This window comes from Gymnodraco acuticeps, unplaced genomic scaffold (genome assembly GCF_902827175.1).
Source record: "Gymnodraco acuticeps unplaced genomic scaffold, fGymAcu1.1, whole genome shotgun sequence".
NCBI lineage: Eukaryota > Metazoa > Chordata > Actinopteri > Perciformes > Bathydraconidae > Gymnodraco > Gymnodraco acuticeps.
The window spans coordinates 198,845-215,403 of NW_022991724.1; the positions used below are offsets into that span (position 1 = coordinate 198,845).

Sequence of the window (16,559 nt, forward strand, 5' to 3'; positions counted from 1 at the left end):
TCATATGAAGTGAATACTTAAAAACGAAAGTTAATTGAGATCATGGTATGAAGTGAATACTTAAAAAAACGAAAGTTATTATAAATCATACATGATCAATCATATTCTTGTATAAACCCATAATGAGAATGCTTCTTGACGGTTTTTGAATATGTATCTATGCTTACAATTTTTTCTGTTGCTATTTGAGAACTTTGCGTTTTGAAAAGAGGGTGTTGTGAGTTTTCATGGTATGAAGTGAATACTTAAAAAACGAAAGTTAGTTATAATCAAATATAATCAATTATATTCTTGTATAACCCACAATGAAAATGCTTCATATTTTAGGTTTTCTATAGTTACAGTATAAACAAAACAAAGTGGGTTGTTTAGGTTGAGTTTTCTTCCTCTCCTCTGGCAGCAGTCCACATGGGAAGGGGGGGGGGGGGGGCTTCACACTAAGGAGACACATTAAGAGGCCAAAGAGAGTTCATGTCCTTTTTACCTCATATGAAAGGGTGTCTTATCCCATAACAGCTGTGGAACATGTTGGGACATGTTCAGCCTTGTACATTATGCGCATGCGCGGTTTTCAACTGAATTGGGTGTAAGAGGAGGAGTTTGTTTTTTTTGGGTTTAGGATCCAGTTTTTTTTAGCATAAAGAGACTGGTTTTTTGAGAGAGCGCGAGAGAGGGGGGGTGACCCCTGGTAGACTCTCTCCGGGTAGGCTGTGTGCTTCAGAGCTGGGTTAATAGCTCTCGGTAAGGTCCTTCTAGACGGGGTAAATATCTCTCGAATGTATTGGTTGTTGGCTGAGTGGAATGATTTGATGAGTGAAAAGTGTATGGAATGTTATAAATACTGCCATCTGTGAGGAAAATCTCCCCTCCGAAATTGCAGACAGGAATGGGTTTTTAAATGTTATATCCGCCGTCTGTGTCGGAAAAAGTGTATGAAACTGAAGTGAATAATGGGTGAATGGAAAGTTGAATGCGGCTTTTATTGTCACCGGTCTTTTTACGAGGAAATACCTCTAAATTCTATCGGGAGAATTTTAAAATGTCACAACTGAAATGGGCAGTTGAAATTAAAACATTTTGGTAATAAATGTAAGACTGTGAATTAAAGTTTCATTTGAACATGATCACAGCACGGTTTTTTGTTAGGATGATTATAATGTTGTGAGAGAGAAGGTAAAAACCCTGTATTAGTTTGGACCTATTTTTCTTCAAATAAACTGAATCCCACCTGTTGGATTGGGATCCTTTAAAAGACACCTGTGCCCTCCTCTCCTGCGTCAAAGGTAAGATTGCCACCCTGCCACACACACTTAGGTAGGAGCACACTCCATTTACTGATATCAAAATCCTTCGGGATCGCTTAAAACAGATTTAAAAGAGAGTTGTCTGAATTGAAACAGCAGTTAATTGAACCTGGTTCTTCGGGGGGATTAGGAAGAGGTGAGATCTTGCTGACGTTGGTGGATCTGAGCCACGCAGCAAACTTACATAGACTCAATAATCTTCGGAAAGGTCAATTAGGAGGTCAGAATAATTTACCGGAATAAATTATCAGGACCTCTCAAACTCTAAACAACAAGTACTACAGTATCTTTCTAAAGATAAACTATAACATTACATTTAAATCACGAGATGTTTCATGAGATTATTGAACACATGAGCTCCAGACAAAGCAACACAGAAACACGTTTAAAATGTGTGATTTACCACAGATCTCCCTGATGATCAGGATGACCTCTTGTCTCTGTGGAAAGAACAAAGACACACAATAAGGTCTCACATGTCGTTAAGATTTAAACATCAGTGTATTTTCTCTCAGTCATTTGACTCACGGTCAGACCTGGTTCTCCGCTTGCTCCTGGTTCCCCCTGAAAGAATAAAACCAGATTACGACCAGCATCTGAGTGTTTGGCTAATCTCTACAGAGGGAACATAGTGATGCTGTATAAGGGAATCTCTTGGGTCCATTTGCCGCTGACTGGCATCATCTGACATTCTTTACTATCTAACTATTTAACTATAAGACTGATCAACTCTAAACCAGATTCTACCGGAGGCCAGGGTTAGCATTCTACGAGCTAACAGCGCTAACAGAGACGTTCAGGCACATTTCTTTAATCAAGTGTCTCAGAGTTGTTCATAGACGTCCCACTCCAAATCTAAAGTTCTTAAATATTGCAGCATTTCAGGAACAGGACAGATGTTCTTTGAACCCGTTGATCTTAATGACGATAGATTGGAGTTTGAATCTGATCTCTTTTCTCAACATTAGAATTGAAAACAACACTTGTTTGAGCTATATATATATCTCTTTATATTATTTAATAGTTTAACATTTCTTTTCTTGCTGTTTATAGTGTTTATTATTATCATTTATTTATATGTATTCTTAGTTAGTCTCATAAATTAAAGTAGTTTCATGCTTTTATTTTGAAGGCATGTTTTGGGCACTGGGTGATTAGAGCACCTGGTGTAATTGTATATATTGGAGCCAGGTGGAGGTGGGAGCCAGAGCACTAGCAGGCAAACTGTTTCTTAGCGTGTTTGGAGCCACACAAAGGAAAGCCATAGGAACGGCTTCAGGAAGAGAGAGAGAGGAAACCTGTTCTTGTTCTTTATTATTGGAATAAAATGCACAAATGGAGGTTCTTGTCTGGACTTGGATGATCATTGCCCTGCGTAAGATCCGCTAACTAGTGCCTCAGCGGCTGTTTTAAGTTCTATAGGATTTTGGCCGCTACAACAATGTTATCAAACACTTCTTTTATAGTTCATATTTCACATGAAATAAAGAGGCAGCAGCAACAAAGAGAAAAGGAAGCTTTGCTCCCTAAACGTATTCCAGCTGAAAAACTAAACCCTTCAAAGACAGCGTTAATCAGCTCAGACCCTTTTAAGCCCTTTTCTGTTTCATAACCAATGAAGTATTTCTAGTGTTACCGTGAGTCTGCTGGCTCCTGGTTCTCCGAGGTCTCCTCTGTCTCCTTTCCTTCCCAGGTCTCCAGGAACGGTTGCTTGATTGGCTAATGGTTACACAAGCCAAAACATCGTTATGACATCAAGTGGCCAAAAAAATCTGATCAGCTCACTTTTCAGACAGGTTTTTATAGAAATGGATCAAAAAGAGAGAGAATCTTCCTTGAGACTTTCAGAGTCTCTTTCACAGAGGGGACACATGATGTAGAAGATACATGAAGAAGAGGGGACACATGTTGATGTAGAAGAGACATGAAGAAGAGGGGACACATGTTGATGTAGAAGAGACATGAAGAAGATGGGGACACATGTTGATGTAGAAGAGACATGAAGAAGAGGGGACACATGTTGATGTAGAAGAGACATGGAGAAGAGGGGACACATGTTGATGAGAAAGAGACATGAAGAAGAGGGGACACCATGTTGATGTAGAAGAGACATGAAAGAAGAGGGGACACATGTTGAGTAGAAGAGACATGAAGAAGAGGGGACACATGTTGATGTAGAAGAGACCTGAAGAAGAGGGGACCATGTTGATGTAGAAGAGACATGAAGAAGAGGGGACACATGTTGATGTAGAAGAGACATGAAGAAGAGGGGGACACATGTTGATGTAGAAGAGACATGAAAAAGAGGGGACACATGTTGATAAGAGACATGAAGAAGAGGGGACACATGTTGATGTAGAAGAGACATGAAAAAGAGGGGACACATGTTGATGTAGAAGAGAACATGAGGAAGAGGGACACATGTTGATGTAAGAAGAGACCATGACGAAGAAGAGGGGACACATGTTGATGTAGAAGACATGGAGAAGAGGGGACACATGTTTGATGTAGAAGAGACATGAAGAAGAGGGGGACACATGTTGAGAAGAGACATGAAGAAGAGGGGACACATGTGGATGTAGAAGAGACATGGAGAAGAGGGGACACATGTTGATGTAGAAGAGACATGAAGAAGAGGGGACACATGTTGATGTAGAAGAGACATGAAGAAGAGGGGGACACATGTTGATGTAGAAGAGACATGAAGAAAGAGGGGACAATGTTGATGTAGAAGAGACATGAAGAAGAGGGGACACATGTTGATGTAGAAGAGACATGGAGAAGAGGGTACACATGTTGATGTAGAAGAGACATGAAGAAGAGGGGACACATGTTGATGTAGAAGAGACATGAAGAGAGGTGACACATGTTGATGTAGAAGAAACATGGAGAAGAGGGGACACATGTTTGATGTAGAGAGACATGAAGAAGAGGGGACACATGTTGATGTAGAAGAGACATGAAGAAGAGAGGGGACACATGTTGATGTAAGAAGAGACATGAAGAAGAGGGGACAACATGTTGATGTTAAGAGACATGAGAAGAGGGGACACACTGTGATGGGAAGAAGAACTGAGAAGAAGGGGACACATGTTGATGTAGAAGAGACATGTAAGAAGAGGGGACACAGGTTGATTGTAGAAGAGACATGAAGAAGAGAGGGAACAACTGTTGATGTAGAAGAGACATGAAGAAGAGAGGACACATGTGATGTAGAAGAGACATGAAGAAGAGGGGACACATGTTGATGTAGAAGAGACATGAAGAAAAGGGGACACATGTTGATGTAGGAATAGACATGAAGAAGAGGGGACACATGTTGATGTAAAGAGACATGAAAGAGGGGACACATGTTGATGTAGAAGAGACATGAGAAGAGGGGACACATGTTGATGTAGAAGAGACATGAAGAAGAGGGGACACATGTTGATGTAGAAGAGACATGGAAGAGAGGGGACACATGTTGATGTAGAAGAGACATGAAGAGAGGGACAGCATGTTGATGTAGAAGAGACATGAAGAGAGGGGGACACATGTTGATGTAGAAGAGACATGGAGAAGAGGGGACACATGTTGAGTAGAGAGACATGAAGAAGAGGGGACACATGTTGATGTAGAAGAGACATGAAGAAGAGGGGACACATGTTGATGTAGAAAGACATGAAGAAGAGGGGACACATGTTGATTGTAGAAGAGACATGAAGAGAAGGGGACACATGTTGATTGTAGAAGAGACATGAGAAGAGGGACACATGTTGATGTAGAAGAGACATGAAGAAGAGGGGGACACATGTTGATGTAGAAGAGACATGAAGAAGAGGGGAACACATGTTGATGTAGAAGAGACATGAAGAAGAGGGGACATGTGTGATGTAGAAGAGACATGGAGAAGAGGGGACACATGTTGATGTAGAAGAGACATGAAGAAGAGGGGACACATGTTGATGTAGAAGAGACATGGAAGAAGAGGGGACACATGTTGAGTAGAAGAGACATGGAGAAGAGGGGACACATGTTGATGTAGGAAGAGACATGGAAGAAGAGGGGACACATGTTGATGTAGAAGAGACATGGAGAAGAGGGGACACATGTTGATGTAGAAGAGACATGAAGAAGAGGGGACACATGTTGATGTAGAAGAGACATGAAGAAGAGGGGACACATGTTGATGTAGAAGAGACATGAAGAAGAGGGGACACATGTTGATGTAGAAGAGACATGAAGAAGAGGGGACACATGTTGATGTAGAAGAGACATGGAGAAGAGGGGACACATGTTGATGTAGAGACATGAAGAAGTGGATTCTACAGAACAGGAGACCTGTAAAGAAAGCAGCTCTCTGAGTCTCAGCTCTCTGAGTCTCAGCTCTCTGAGTCTCAGCTCTCTGAGTCTCAGCTCTCTGAGTCTCAGCTCTCTGAGTCTCAGCTCTCTGAGTCTCAGCTCTCTGAGTCTCAGCATGCTTCAAAGCCTCAGGAGCAGAGAAACTAAACCTCTTCTCCAGTTCAGTTCCAGAGGCAAAGTGTGGTTCTGTGTAAATGTGAGTACCTTCTCCCCTGGAAGCCCCCGAGGACCCATCGGCCCCTTGAAGCCAGGCTCTCCCTACGAACAAGAAAAGGTCAATTTAGTTTATTCTATCAACAGTCTTTGTTGCAATCGATCCACATGACGTGCTCTACATTCTGCAGCCATGTCCACATTCATGAAGAGGTGTTATGTTCGAAGAATCAAAATAACTTTATTCGTATTGAAACACTATTCGATAAAGAGCATGCACATACTATTACAAGGAGTTGTTCCAATTTACAAGAAATATGTGGAAGCCGTCTCTAATCGGTGAATCATCTTCAGGTTTACGTTACGCTTTGTCTTTTGGAGAAATGTTTTCAAATTGCTTGCAACAAAACACATTTTTAACGATGGTATGTTGAATGGAACTACATTTCCCATGAGCCTTAGCGAATCCTCCGTCCTATTTAAACTTTCTTTTGTTTTTAGTTTTTTGCATAAAGCCAAGAACCTTAAACTCAGGTCCAAAGCTTTAATCTGTTCATAATATAAATATGTATTTTAAATGTTCTCACTACGGTAACGGTGAATGGCACTACATTTCCCATGAGCCTTTGCACACGTCCGCTCACTTCATGCATTGTGTGGCCTCACCTTAGCTCCAGGTAGGCCTTTCCCTTCTGGTCCCATCTCTCCTGGAAGTCCCGGTAATCCAGGCCGACCCTAAGGATCACAGAGAACATGTTCACTTTCAAACCTCTGCTTTAAATATGAGGATAACTAAAGTGTGACGAGTGTTTCCTCTCGCCTGAGGTCCTGGGGAACTTTCTCCCTTCAGCCCTGGAGGTCCAACAGGTCCATTGTTCCCTTTGTGGCCCTGCAGGAGGACAGCAAGTGAGACATTGCTGATGTGTCTGCATATTAGCAAACATCAATACTGACCTACAGGTGCACACATTCAGATTTATGGAGTTCATTTAAAAAAACCTGTAATTCAAAATATTATGATCTGATTTCAAGTAACCAAAAGGACAAATGTCTTACTTGTATTTATTAGTTAAACATTTAAACCTATTCTCCTTCATGTAACTTTCTCCATACAGTTTGTCCTCTGTTGTTAAAACTTGATATTTGCTTTGAGAAAAATAATCTAAAAATATGTGACCGGATCAGTTTGTATAACTCTGCTGCTCCATGCATTTCATACAGGAAGCATGTATATGTATATATATATATATATATATATGAATCAATATAGTGATTATATTCTGTGTTCACGTTACCTTCGGCCCAATGATTCCCAGACCGTGTTCTCCCACAGCTCCTGAAGGTCCCACAGGCCCCAGATCCCCCTGTTAGAGAACCATTAACTCTCATTAAAACTGCTGTTAGATATTTACACTCTCAGAGGAGGGAGAAGTACTCACATCTTGTACTTGAGTAAAGGTAGAAGTACTCACATCCTATACTTGAGTAAAAGTAGAAGTACTCAGATCTTGTACTTGAGTAAAAGTAGAAGTACTCAGATCTTGTACTTGAGTCAAAGTAGAAGTACTCAGATCTTGTACTTGAGTAAAAGTAGAAGTACCAGAGTGTAGGAATACTCTGTTACAGTAAAAGCATTCAAAATGTCCCTCAAGTGAAAGTAGAAAAGTATTCTTATCAAAATATAGTAAAGGACAGTAAAAGTATTCGTTGTGCAGATTGGTCCATTTCAGAATAATATATATGATATGTTTTATAATGATTGATCATGAAAGTGTTCTCAAAGCTGGTGAAGGTGCAGCTAGTTTGAAGGACTTTGTATACTGCAGGGTAGCTGGTGGATTTACTCCAGGTGGAACTAAAGTCTGATTCAACACTTGATTAGATTTCACATCATTCATCCACATCTGTGAAGTAAAGGTATTAAATACATGTAGTGGAGTAGAAGTACACAGTAGCATGACATTGAAATACTCAAGTAAAGTACAAGTACCTCTAAATTGTACTTATCCATCTAATAATAACTAATAATTGAAGCTCTTCTCACCACTAGGTGTCGCCCTCCCCAGCTCTGCCTCCTCCCTGCTTGTTGAACCCAGAACACATCGCTCACTAATCACCAGAAAGACGTGATAACACAGCGACACATGGATCAATATCATTTCATCTGAACTCAAACACACAATCAATTATTTGTTGATTTATATTCTGTGATCTGAATCTTTAGAGTACCTTAAAGTGTCAGATAATTGAAGTGGAGTAGAAAGTCTTCTCCTTCCTCTCCACCTGATGTTCTTCCACACTGCCTCATTCTGTGCTGGAGCTTCAGAGCGTTACTGCTGTGACCTTTCTTTGTGTCTGATCTCCATTACTCACGCAATCAACTGCTTGTCATCTAAACTACAACATGTACCAGAGGATGCCAATCCTCCACAATTACATGCATTGATCTGGAAGGTTCTTTCTTTAATTTGGAGACAAAAGCATTACAACATTTGGAAACAAAAGCTAATAAGGAGTAAGTCGAAGAAAGAGAAATTCAGACTGCAGAGTGTCTGATCTGTTGCTCACTGTTACATCCCAGAAGATTCATAATAATATATATCATATTTCTGAACCTTAAAGAAACCAAATAGTGCAAGAGAAGAGCACGGGACACTATGGTGCGAGTCAGATGTAGATTAAAGTGAACTGTGTTCTAGAGTAGGATGAGATAAATACTGTTCAGTGGAATCAGATAAAGAACCCAATGTGTGATCCTACAGAGTGTGTGAGCAGCACGAGGACAGAGACAGCAGAATGAAGCATGTCTGCATCTTCTCACTCAGGCAGCACAAGATCAGCTTTCACTCCTAGAAAGTCCTAGAAAAGACTAATTAAACTTAACTAATGTGCATTTTCATTTTTGTAAAGCCCTTAGAATTGCCTTGTGTTGAAATGTGCTATAAATAAACTTGCCTTGCTTTTACTTTCGATTCACAACCTGAGTGAGCCAGGTCTACCGAGCAACAAGTGACACGCCGCTCAGACTGAATTCTCATTGGCTCAGAGGAGCTGGTGTTACCTCTCTTCTGTGTGTCTCTCTCATTGGCATCCCGCTCTGCAGAAAGGACGGCTGTGTTTCTGTGGATAAAGAAGCTTTCACACAGAAAGCCTCGATGAAGTTAAAGATGTTGCTGTTTCTCCTGGGAATAGTAGGCCCACACTGCACATCTGCACGTGAGTCTTTTTGTTCTTTACGTTGGAACATAAGAAGTGCGTCATGTGTTTACAGTAGAGGAACTAAGGTCCCTAAAAGTTGAGTTGAGGTACCACAAAGCACAACCATGTTTTTTCATTACTTTAATATGTCTAGTTTATGAAACGGATTGTTGTATACAAATATTTTACAGCAAAATGATTTGTTTTGGTTAATGTTTGGAACTTCGAAAAAGGTGCGCTCCTGTGAAGGGGGCCGTGTTGGCCTGATCTCATTATCTCTACAAATAATTATCAGAATTTCACCAAATGTGGCCTAAAGGTTCACAGAGAGGTAAAGCATACAATAAAGGGTTAGGTTAAAGATTATAGCAATACCTTTTACCTTCTTTGTAATATTAACACTTAAACACACATAAATAGGCGGAAATGGAATAGGACATTTAAAATGCAAAAGGTATGTTTATGCTTTTCTGTCATTTTTAAACTAAAGAGTCCAATCACCCAAACATGTCATTTTTATGTACCAGAGACTCTTATCTTTTCATAACAATAGTTTGTTTGACTATTCCCTTCCCCCTCTGCTGTCACCAGCTAACCAGCTATTTGGCTGACGGCCAAAATGGCCGTCAGAATGGGGCTCTGTGGGTGTACCTGTGTGAAGGGAAGGACTCAAAGCATAGATTAAGAGATCAAAACATATTATATACCTACCTACATATTATATATAATAATGTTTTTTATTATAATCATTATTATATATATGCTTTATATATCAAACTTTTCTATTCCAAACACAGTTTTTGTTTGTATTTTACATAATCTTTGAATAATACTGTAGGCTACTGTAGATCAGGGGTACTCCATTTACTCAACGAACCTGAAATTAAGCAGTTTGCGCTATGGCCCCCCTTGAGGGGGTTTCCCGACATGTCGTTGCAGTGAATTAAAGGGTGTTTCCTGTTTTCGTTACTGTGCAGTGTTCATTTCGTCGACAAAAACTAAGACCAAAAATGTTCGTCAACGACCTTTTTTACATGACTAAGACGAGACGATGACGAGCTAAACATTAAGTATTACAGATACATGTATTACAGATATATGTATTACAGATATATGTATTCATGTATTACAGATATATGTATTCATGTATCACAGATATATGTATTCATGTATTACAGATATATGTATCACAGATATATGTATTCATGTATCACAGATATATGTATTCATGTATCACAGATATATGTATTCATGTATCACAGATATATGTATTCATGTATCACAGATATATGTATTCATGTATCAGATATATGTATTCATGTATCACAGATATATGTATTCATGTATCACAGATATATGTATTCATGTATCACAGATATATGTATTCGTGTATCACAGATATATGTATTCGTGTATCACAGATATATGTATTCGTGTATCACAGATATATGTATTCATGTATCACAGATATATGTATTCATGTATCACAGATATATGTATTCATGTATCACAGATATATGTATTCATGTATCACAGATATATGTATTCATGTATCAGATATATGTATTCATGTATCACAGATATATGTATTCATGTATCACAGATATATGTATTCATGTATCACAGATATATGTATTCGTGTATCACAGATATATGTATTCATGTATCACAGATATATGTATCACAGATATATGTATTCATGTATCACAGATATATGTATCACAGATATATGTATTCATGTATCACAGATATATGTATTCATGTATCACAGATATATGTATTCATGTATCACAGATATATGTATTCATGTATCACAGATATATGTATTCATGTATCACAGATATATGTATTCATGTATTACAGATATATGTATTCATGTATCACAGATATATGTATTCATGTATCACAGATATATGTATTCATGTATCACAGATATATGTATTCATGTATCACAGATATATGTATTCATGTATCACAGATATATGTATTCATGTATCACAGATATATGTATTCATGTATCACAGATATATGTATTCATGTATCACAGATATGTGTATTCATGTATTACAGATATATGTATTCATGTATCACAGATATATGTATTCATGTATCACAGATATATGTATTCATGTATCACAGATATATGTATTCATGTATCACAGATATGTGTATTCATGTATCACAGATATATGTATTCATGTATCACAGATATGTGTATTCATGTATCACAGATATGTGTATTCATGTATCACAGATATATGTATTCATGTATCACAGATATATGTATTCATGTATCACAGATATATGTATTCATGTATCACAGATATATGTATCACAGATATATGTATTCATGTATCACAGATATATGTATTCATGTATCACAGATATATGTATTCATGTATCACAGATATACGCTCTGTGAGGTTTCTGAACAAACACTTTATCTCAAACGTTCCGCTCCGATCAAAATAAATAACGGCTGATATATTTATATTTTAATTCTCAAATATCTTTGATCCAGAAAACATTTGAAGTTTGAACAGAGAGTCAGATTTGTGGGTTCTTGCTGAATGTTTGCTCATCTGAAATATTGGCGGTTGAACTTGAACATAATGTTTCACATGCAGAGATGTGTTGGAGAGAGACTGGGTCAGAGCTTTGGATCCTGATGGTTTTATAACATCATTCAAATGTGTTTCAAAGCTCCGGAGAAGAATCAGAAGTTATGATTGAAAGTCCAGAGCAGAGACCACGAGGGACGAAGTCTCAACATCTAGAGTGGAATCTGTTGATTCCAGAAAACAACATGGTAACATCCTGCAGTGTGAATATTACGCTCTGAGGTTTGTGAGTTCAGATTTATAAATGATCTGATAAGAAAGACTGGAAACTTCAAAAGATGCATCAAAAGCTAAAGTGGAGTTTCTCTCCTGATTAAGAAATTATGCCTGTTGCCTAGCAACCACACTCAGGTCCACTCACGCAGGATTTACACTTTTATTAATAATTATAACATTTCAAACTCTTCTGGATCATAAACGTGTCTTTACTTTAGTTTCTGTTTTAATGTAAAGCACAAAGAGATGGTTTGATGTCTTGCTGTGATTTTGTGCAGGAAGAGAAAACAGTTAGTTTATAACGACTGAAGTTACTTTATTGTTCTCTCACAGGGACTCACTCTATGAAGTATTTCTACACTGGATCCTCTGGAGTCCCAAAGCTCCCAGAGTTTGTGAGTGTTGGGTTGGTTGATGACGTTGAGATGACTCACTACGACAGCAACACCAAGAGAGCAGAACCCAAACAGGACTGGATGAAGAACATCACAGACGAGGTTCCTCAGTACTGGGAGAGGAACACTCAGATCTCTCTGGGTAACCAGCAGGTCTTCAAAGTCGACATTGAAATTGTAAAGCAGCGCCTCAACCAAACTGGAGGTTAGTTCATGTTTCACCTTCTACTGATAATATGTTGTTCATATCTTCATCCTGTGTGTACACACACACACACACACACACACACACACACACACACACACACACACACACTCTCTCTCTCTCTCTCTCTCTCTCTCTCTCTCTCTCTCTCTCTCTCTCTCTCTCTCTCTCTGTCTCTCTGTCTCTCTGTCTCTCTGTCTCTCTCTCTCTCTCTCTCTCTCTCTCTCTCTCTCTCTCTCTCTCACACACCGTGAGGCAGAAAGCAACATCCCTGCTGCTTTCTGAAAGGACGGAGCAGGAGCCGCTAACAGAGCTGAGAGCATCTCCCTGAGTGACAACCATTTAGGATCAGAAATATATACATCAGATATCAATTGATTATAATGATCTCTCTCTCTCTCTCTCTCTCTCTCTCTCTCAGGTGTCCACATTTTCCAGCAGATGTACGGCTGTGATTGGGATGATGAGACTGGTGAGGTCAAAGGTTATAATCACTATGGTTTTGATGGAGAAGACTTCCTAGTACTGGACCTGGAGACAGAGACATGGATCGCTCCAAGACGAGAGGCTGTCCTCACCAAACAGAAGTGGGAGAATGACAAAGCTTTGATGGCCCAGCTGAAGAACTACTTCACCCATATCTGTCCTGAGTATCTGAAGAAGTATGTGAACCTTGGGAGGAGCGTTCTGATGAGAACAGGTAGAGTCACATGACCTGATGGACTTTCATAAACACCTCCATGTTAATGTCTGCTGGGTTTCTGACATTACAACACATGTCTCACTCTCTGTCTCACTCCCTGTCTCACTCTGTGTCTCACTCTGTGTCTCTCTCTCACTCTGTGTCTCACTCTGTCTCTCACTCTGTCTTTCACTCACTGTCTCACTCTGTGTCTCACTCTGTCTCTCACTCTGTCTCTCACCCTGTGTCTCACTCTGTGTCTCACTCTGTGTCTCACTCTGTGTCTCACTCTGTGTCTCACTCTGAGTCTCACTGTGTCTCACTGTGTCTCACTGTGTCTCACTCTGTGTCTCACTCTGTGTCTCACTCTCTGTCTCACTCTCCGTGTTCCATCGTACGCAGCCTTTCTGTCTGCAAAGAGTTTAAGACCAAAATACTCATATTTTAAAAAACTGGAACTATAAAAAGTTTGGTTTATTTCTTTAATAAAGAACTTAAAGTGTTATTTTATAATCAGACGTGTTGGAACTAACTTTCTTCTGATCATCTATTCAGTGAATGGTGCTATAGCTCTACCCAGTGCAGGGGAGATACTCTCATCTGTTGCTCTGATACTTATCTTGGGATCAAAGTTCATATTCTTGTCAGTATGGATTAAGTAATGACTAGTTTCAGATAAATAAATGAAATGTTTAAACATTTAAATGTCAAGAAATAGAAAGAATCTTAATTCCAAAAGTCTAAGAGGAGATATTCAACGTGCTTCTTTAATGTGAACACTAAACAGTATTTGATATGAAATGATATCAAACAGAAGAAAGTCTTTATTTAACAATGTGACTGAAGCACTGACTCTGTGTTCTCCTGCAGTGATGCTCACAGTACATCATAAGTCCCTGTAGTGATATCACTGTGAGTCAATAACCTCTGAAGTGTGTTTGTGCAGAGATCCCCTCAGTGTCTCTGCTCCAGAAGTCCCCCTCCTCTCCAGTCAGCTGCCACGCTACAGGTTTCTACCCGGACAGAGCCGCCATGTTCTGGACCAGAGACGGAGAGGAGTTTCACCACAACGTGGACCACGGAGAGATCCTGCCCAACCACGACGGATCCTTCCAGATGAGCGTGGACCTGGACGTCTCCTCATTCCCCGCTGAACACTGGGACAAGTACCGATGTGTGTTCCAGCTCTCTGGGGTGAAGGAGGACCACGTCATCGTACTGGACCCAGCTGTGATCAGGAGCAACAGAGGTAAGACTGCATCACAGCGGCTCCACGGTTACTAACAGTCAGCAGACCCTGACAACATGTCATAGTGTCTCTCCCCTGAAACATGGGTCTCAGGGTCGAGACACTAAGAATGGTTCAAGACAAACCCAGCATGACACCACGAGGAGGAAGGGGCCCTTCAGGAGCCTCAGACCTGATGCCCATTCTGAAGAAGCTTCCTTCCTCCGTTCAGATTGAGACTTCCTGTTGTTTCTGCTCCTCAGGGAATCCCCTCCTCCTCCCCCTCATCATCGGTGCTGCAGTGGCTGCTCTCGCTCTCCTCCTCGCTGGGATTGGATTCCTGGTTTACAGGAAGAGGAACGGTGAGAGACCAATCAGAAACCTTGTCTCATGAGTTCTCAGGGTTTTTAATGTCAGGCTTTGAGGTAGCAGATCAGACTCAGAGCTCAGTGTGATGTTGATATGGAAAGCACTTGGTGTGTTCTCTCCAGGGATAATCAGTGTTACTTCCTTGTTGTGTACGGGGCGGTGGATTGAAACTCTTTCTCTGCTTTTCCTTTCAGCCAATAAAAAACCTCTCTCTGCTGCCTCCAGCGCTGAGCTCACTGAGAGACTGAACCAGCCACCACAGTGAGGTGCTTCACATCAACTCTCCACCTGTTGCATCAGGGGGCGCTGCCTCCACGTTCTCCCCGTAAACTGTTCATTATTCATCAACTGATCAATAACTGATCAATAACTGATCAGTTATTGATCATATTAGGGTTTGGAAATCAAGCAATAGCTCATTGATTGGAAAACAGAGGAATCATGTTATTTGGATCATTTGGGTTTCACATCAAAAGGTGGCTTTCCCTCTGATTATGGATTTACACACTCACACACACACACACACACACAGACACAGACACACGCACACACACACACACACACACACAGACACAGACACACGCACACACACACACACACACACACACACACACACATACCATGTATACATCACTTCAGGGGACATTACATTGACTTACATGCATTTCCTGGAGACGTATCCTCACCCTAACCATAACCAACACATGCCTAACCCTAACCAAGTCTTCACCCTAAAATTATCATGTATCAGTGTAAATATTCAGCTTGTTAATGTTTGGATCCGGCCAGGTAGAGTGATCTTGTTTTCCCTTTCTGAGCTTTTCTTTTTTTGTGACCAACTTTTTATTGTTGTTTTTTTTTTTTGCCCTCACAAAAGGGACTTATACAAATGATATAGACAATACAAAAAGAAAAAGAAAAGACAAAGAAAGAAAACATATAGGGAATCCCTCTTCCCACTAGTGATGGGAATTCCGGCTCTTCTTGGTGAGCCGGATCATTTGGCTCGGCTCACCAAGAAGAGCCGGCTCTTTCGGCTCCCAAACGGCTCTTCAGTTTACCACATATTATACCTTTTAATTCAATCAAATGTAGCTCTGTTTTGACTAATTAATGATGTATATGTGTACACATATATCACTTAAATTATTCAATACATCCTTTGTACTGAAGTATTCAAAAGTGAAAATTACATGTTTAATTTAAATGATTTGCTGTGGCCAAATGTTTTCATTGCATTTACAGACCTGTGTAACTCTCTGATACCACCCAATGAATGCACTGACTTGCTTGTAGAACCACGCTACACAAAACAGATAGCAACACCTATAAAAACTAGGCTATTTTAAAAAAGGGGCTACTGTATCGACATTTTAAAATTTTATTTAAAGAAAAGGCCCTGACAAAACAGCAGGGCTCTATTTCAGTAACTATTAGCTATAGAAACCACGCCGCCCTGCAGGAGAGGGCAGCGTGCTTTGAGATCAGCTGATGGGCTCTCAGAAGAGGGGGAGAAAAAGAGATCTCCCTCCTCCGTGTTTTATTCTTATAGGAGTAAGAAGAGAAGTAACGGGGCAGAAACCCTCCTTTTTACGCAGCGGTCCAGACATAGACATCAAACGGCGACACATATTCAGTTGCCAGTTACTTTGACATTAGGGCAGGATATCTAGATACTTTCTAAGGTTTGACATAATGAATTGTGCTACTTTTAAAGCAAGCAACGATGTTTTCAAATCTGTAATCAAAAAGCTCCTCCAAAACACTATCGAAGCAGTTCCTGCCGTTGCTACGTTAGTTCAAACAGCAACAACGGACTATTTTTCTTAGCGGATGCATGTCAATTT

At 40.0% G+C, this 16,559-nt stretch overlaps 1 protein-coding gene across 2 annotated transcripts in view; it reads left to right on the forward strand.

Moving 5' to 3' along the window:
- LOC117534799 (H-2 class I histocompatibility antigen, Q9 alpha chain-like) overlaps positions 1–15,622 on the forward strand; it is a 19,068-nt gene extending 3,446 nt beyond the window's left edge. Inside the window, exons 1-6 of one of the 2 annotated variants that reach the window (XM_034199022.1) lie at positions 8,864–9,014; positions 12,167–12,433; positions 12,855–13,133; positions 14,062–14,364; positions 14,607–14,705; positions 14,907–15,622. In XM_034199022.1, the coding sequence (XP_034054913.1) occupies positions 8,954–9,014; positions 12,167–12,433; positions 12,855–13,133; positions 14,062–14,364; positions 14,607–14,705; positions 14,907–14,977 (1,080 nt within the window). In that variant the 5' untranslated portion in view covers positions 8,864–8,953 and the 3' untranslated portion in view covers positions 14,978–15,622. Of the gene's footprint in view, positions 1–8,863; positions 9,015–12,166; positions 12,434–12,854; positions 13,134–14,061; positions 14,365–14,606; positions 14,706–14,906 lie in introns of those variants that run through there. The other variant, XM_034199020.1, reaches the window with a different exon arrangement.
- Positions 15,623–16,559: the final 937 nt, after the last annotated feature.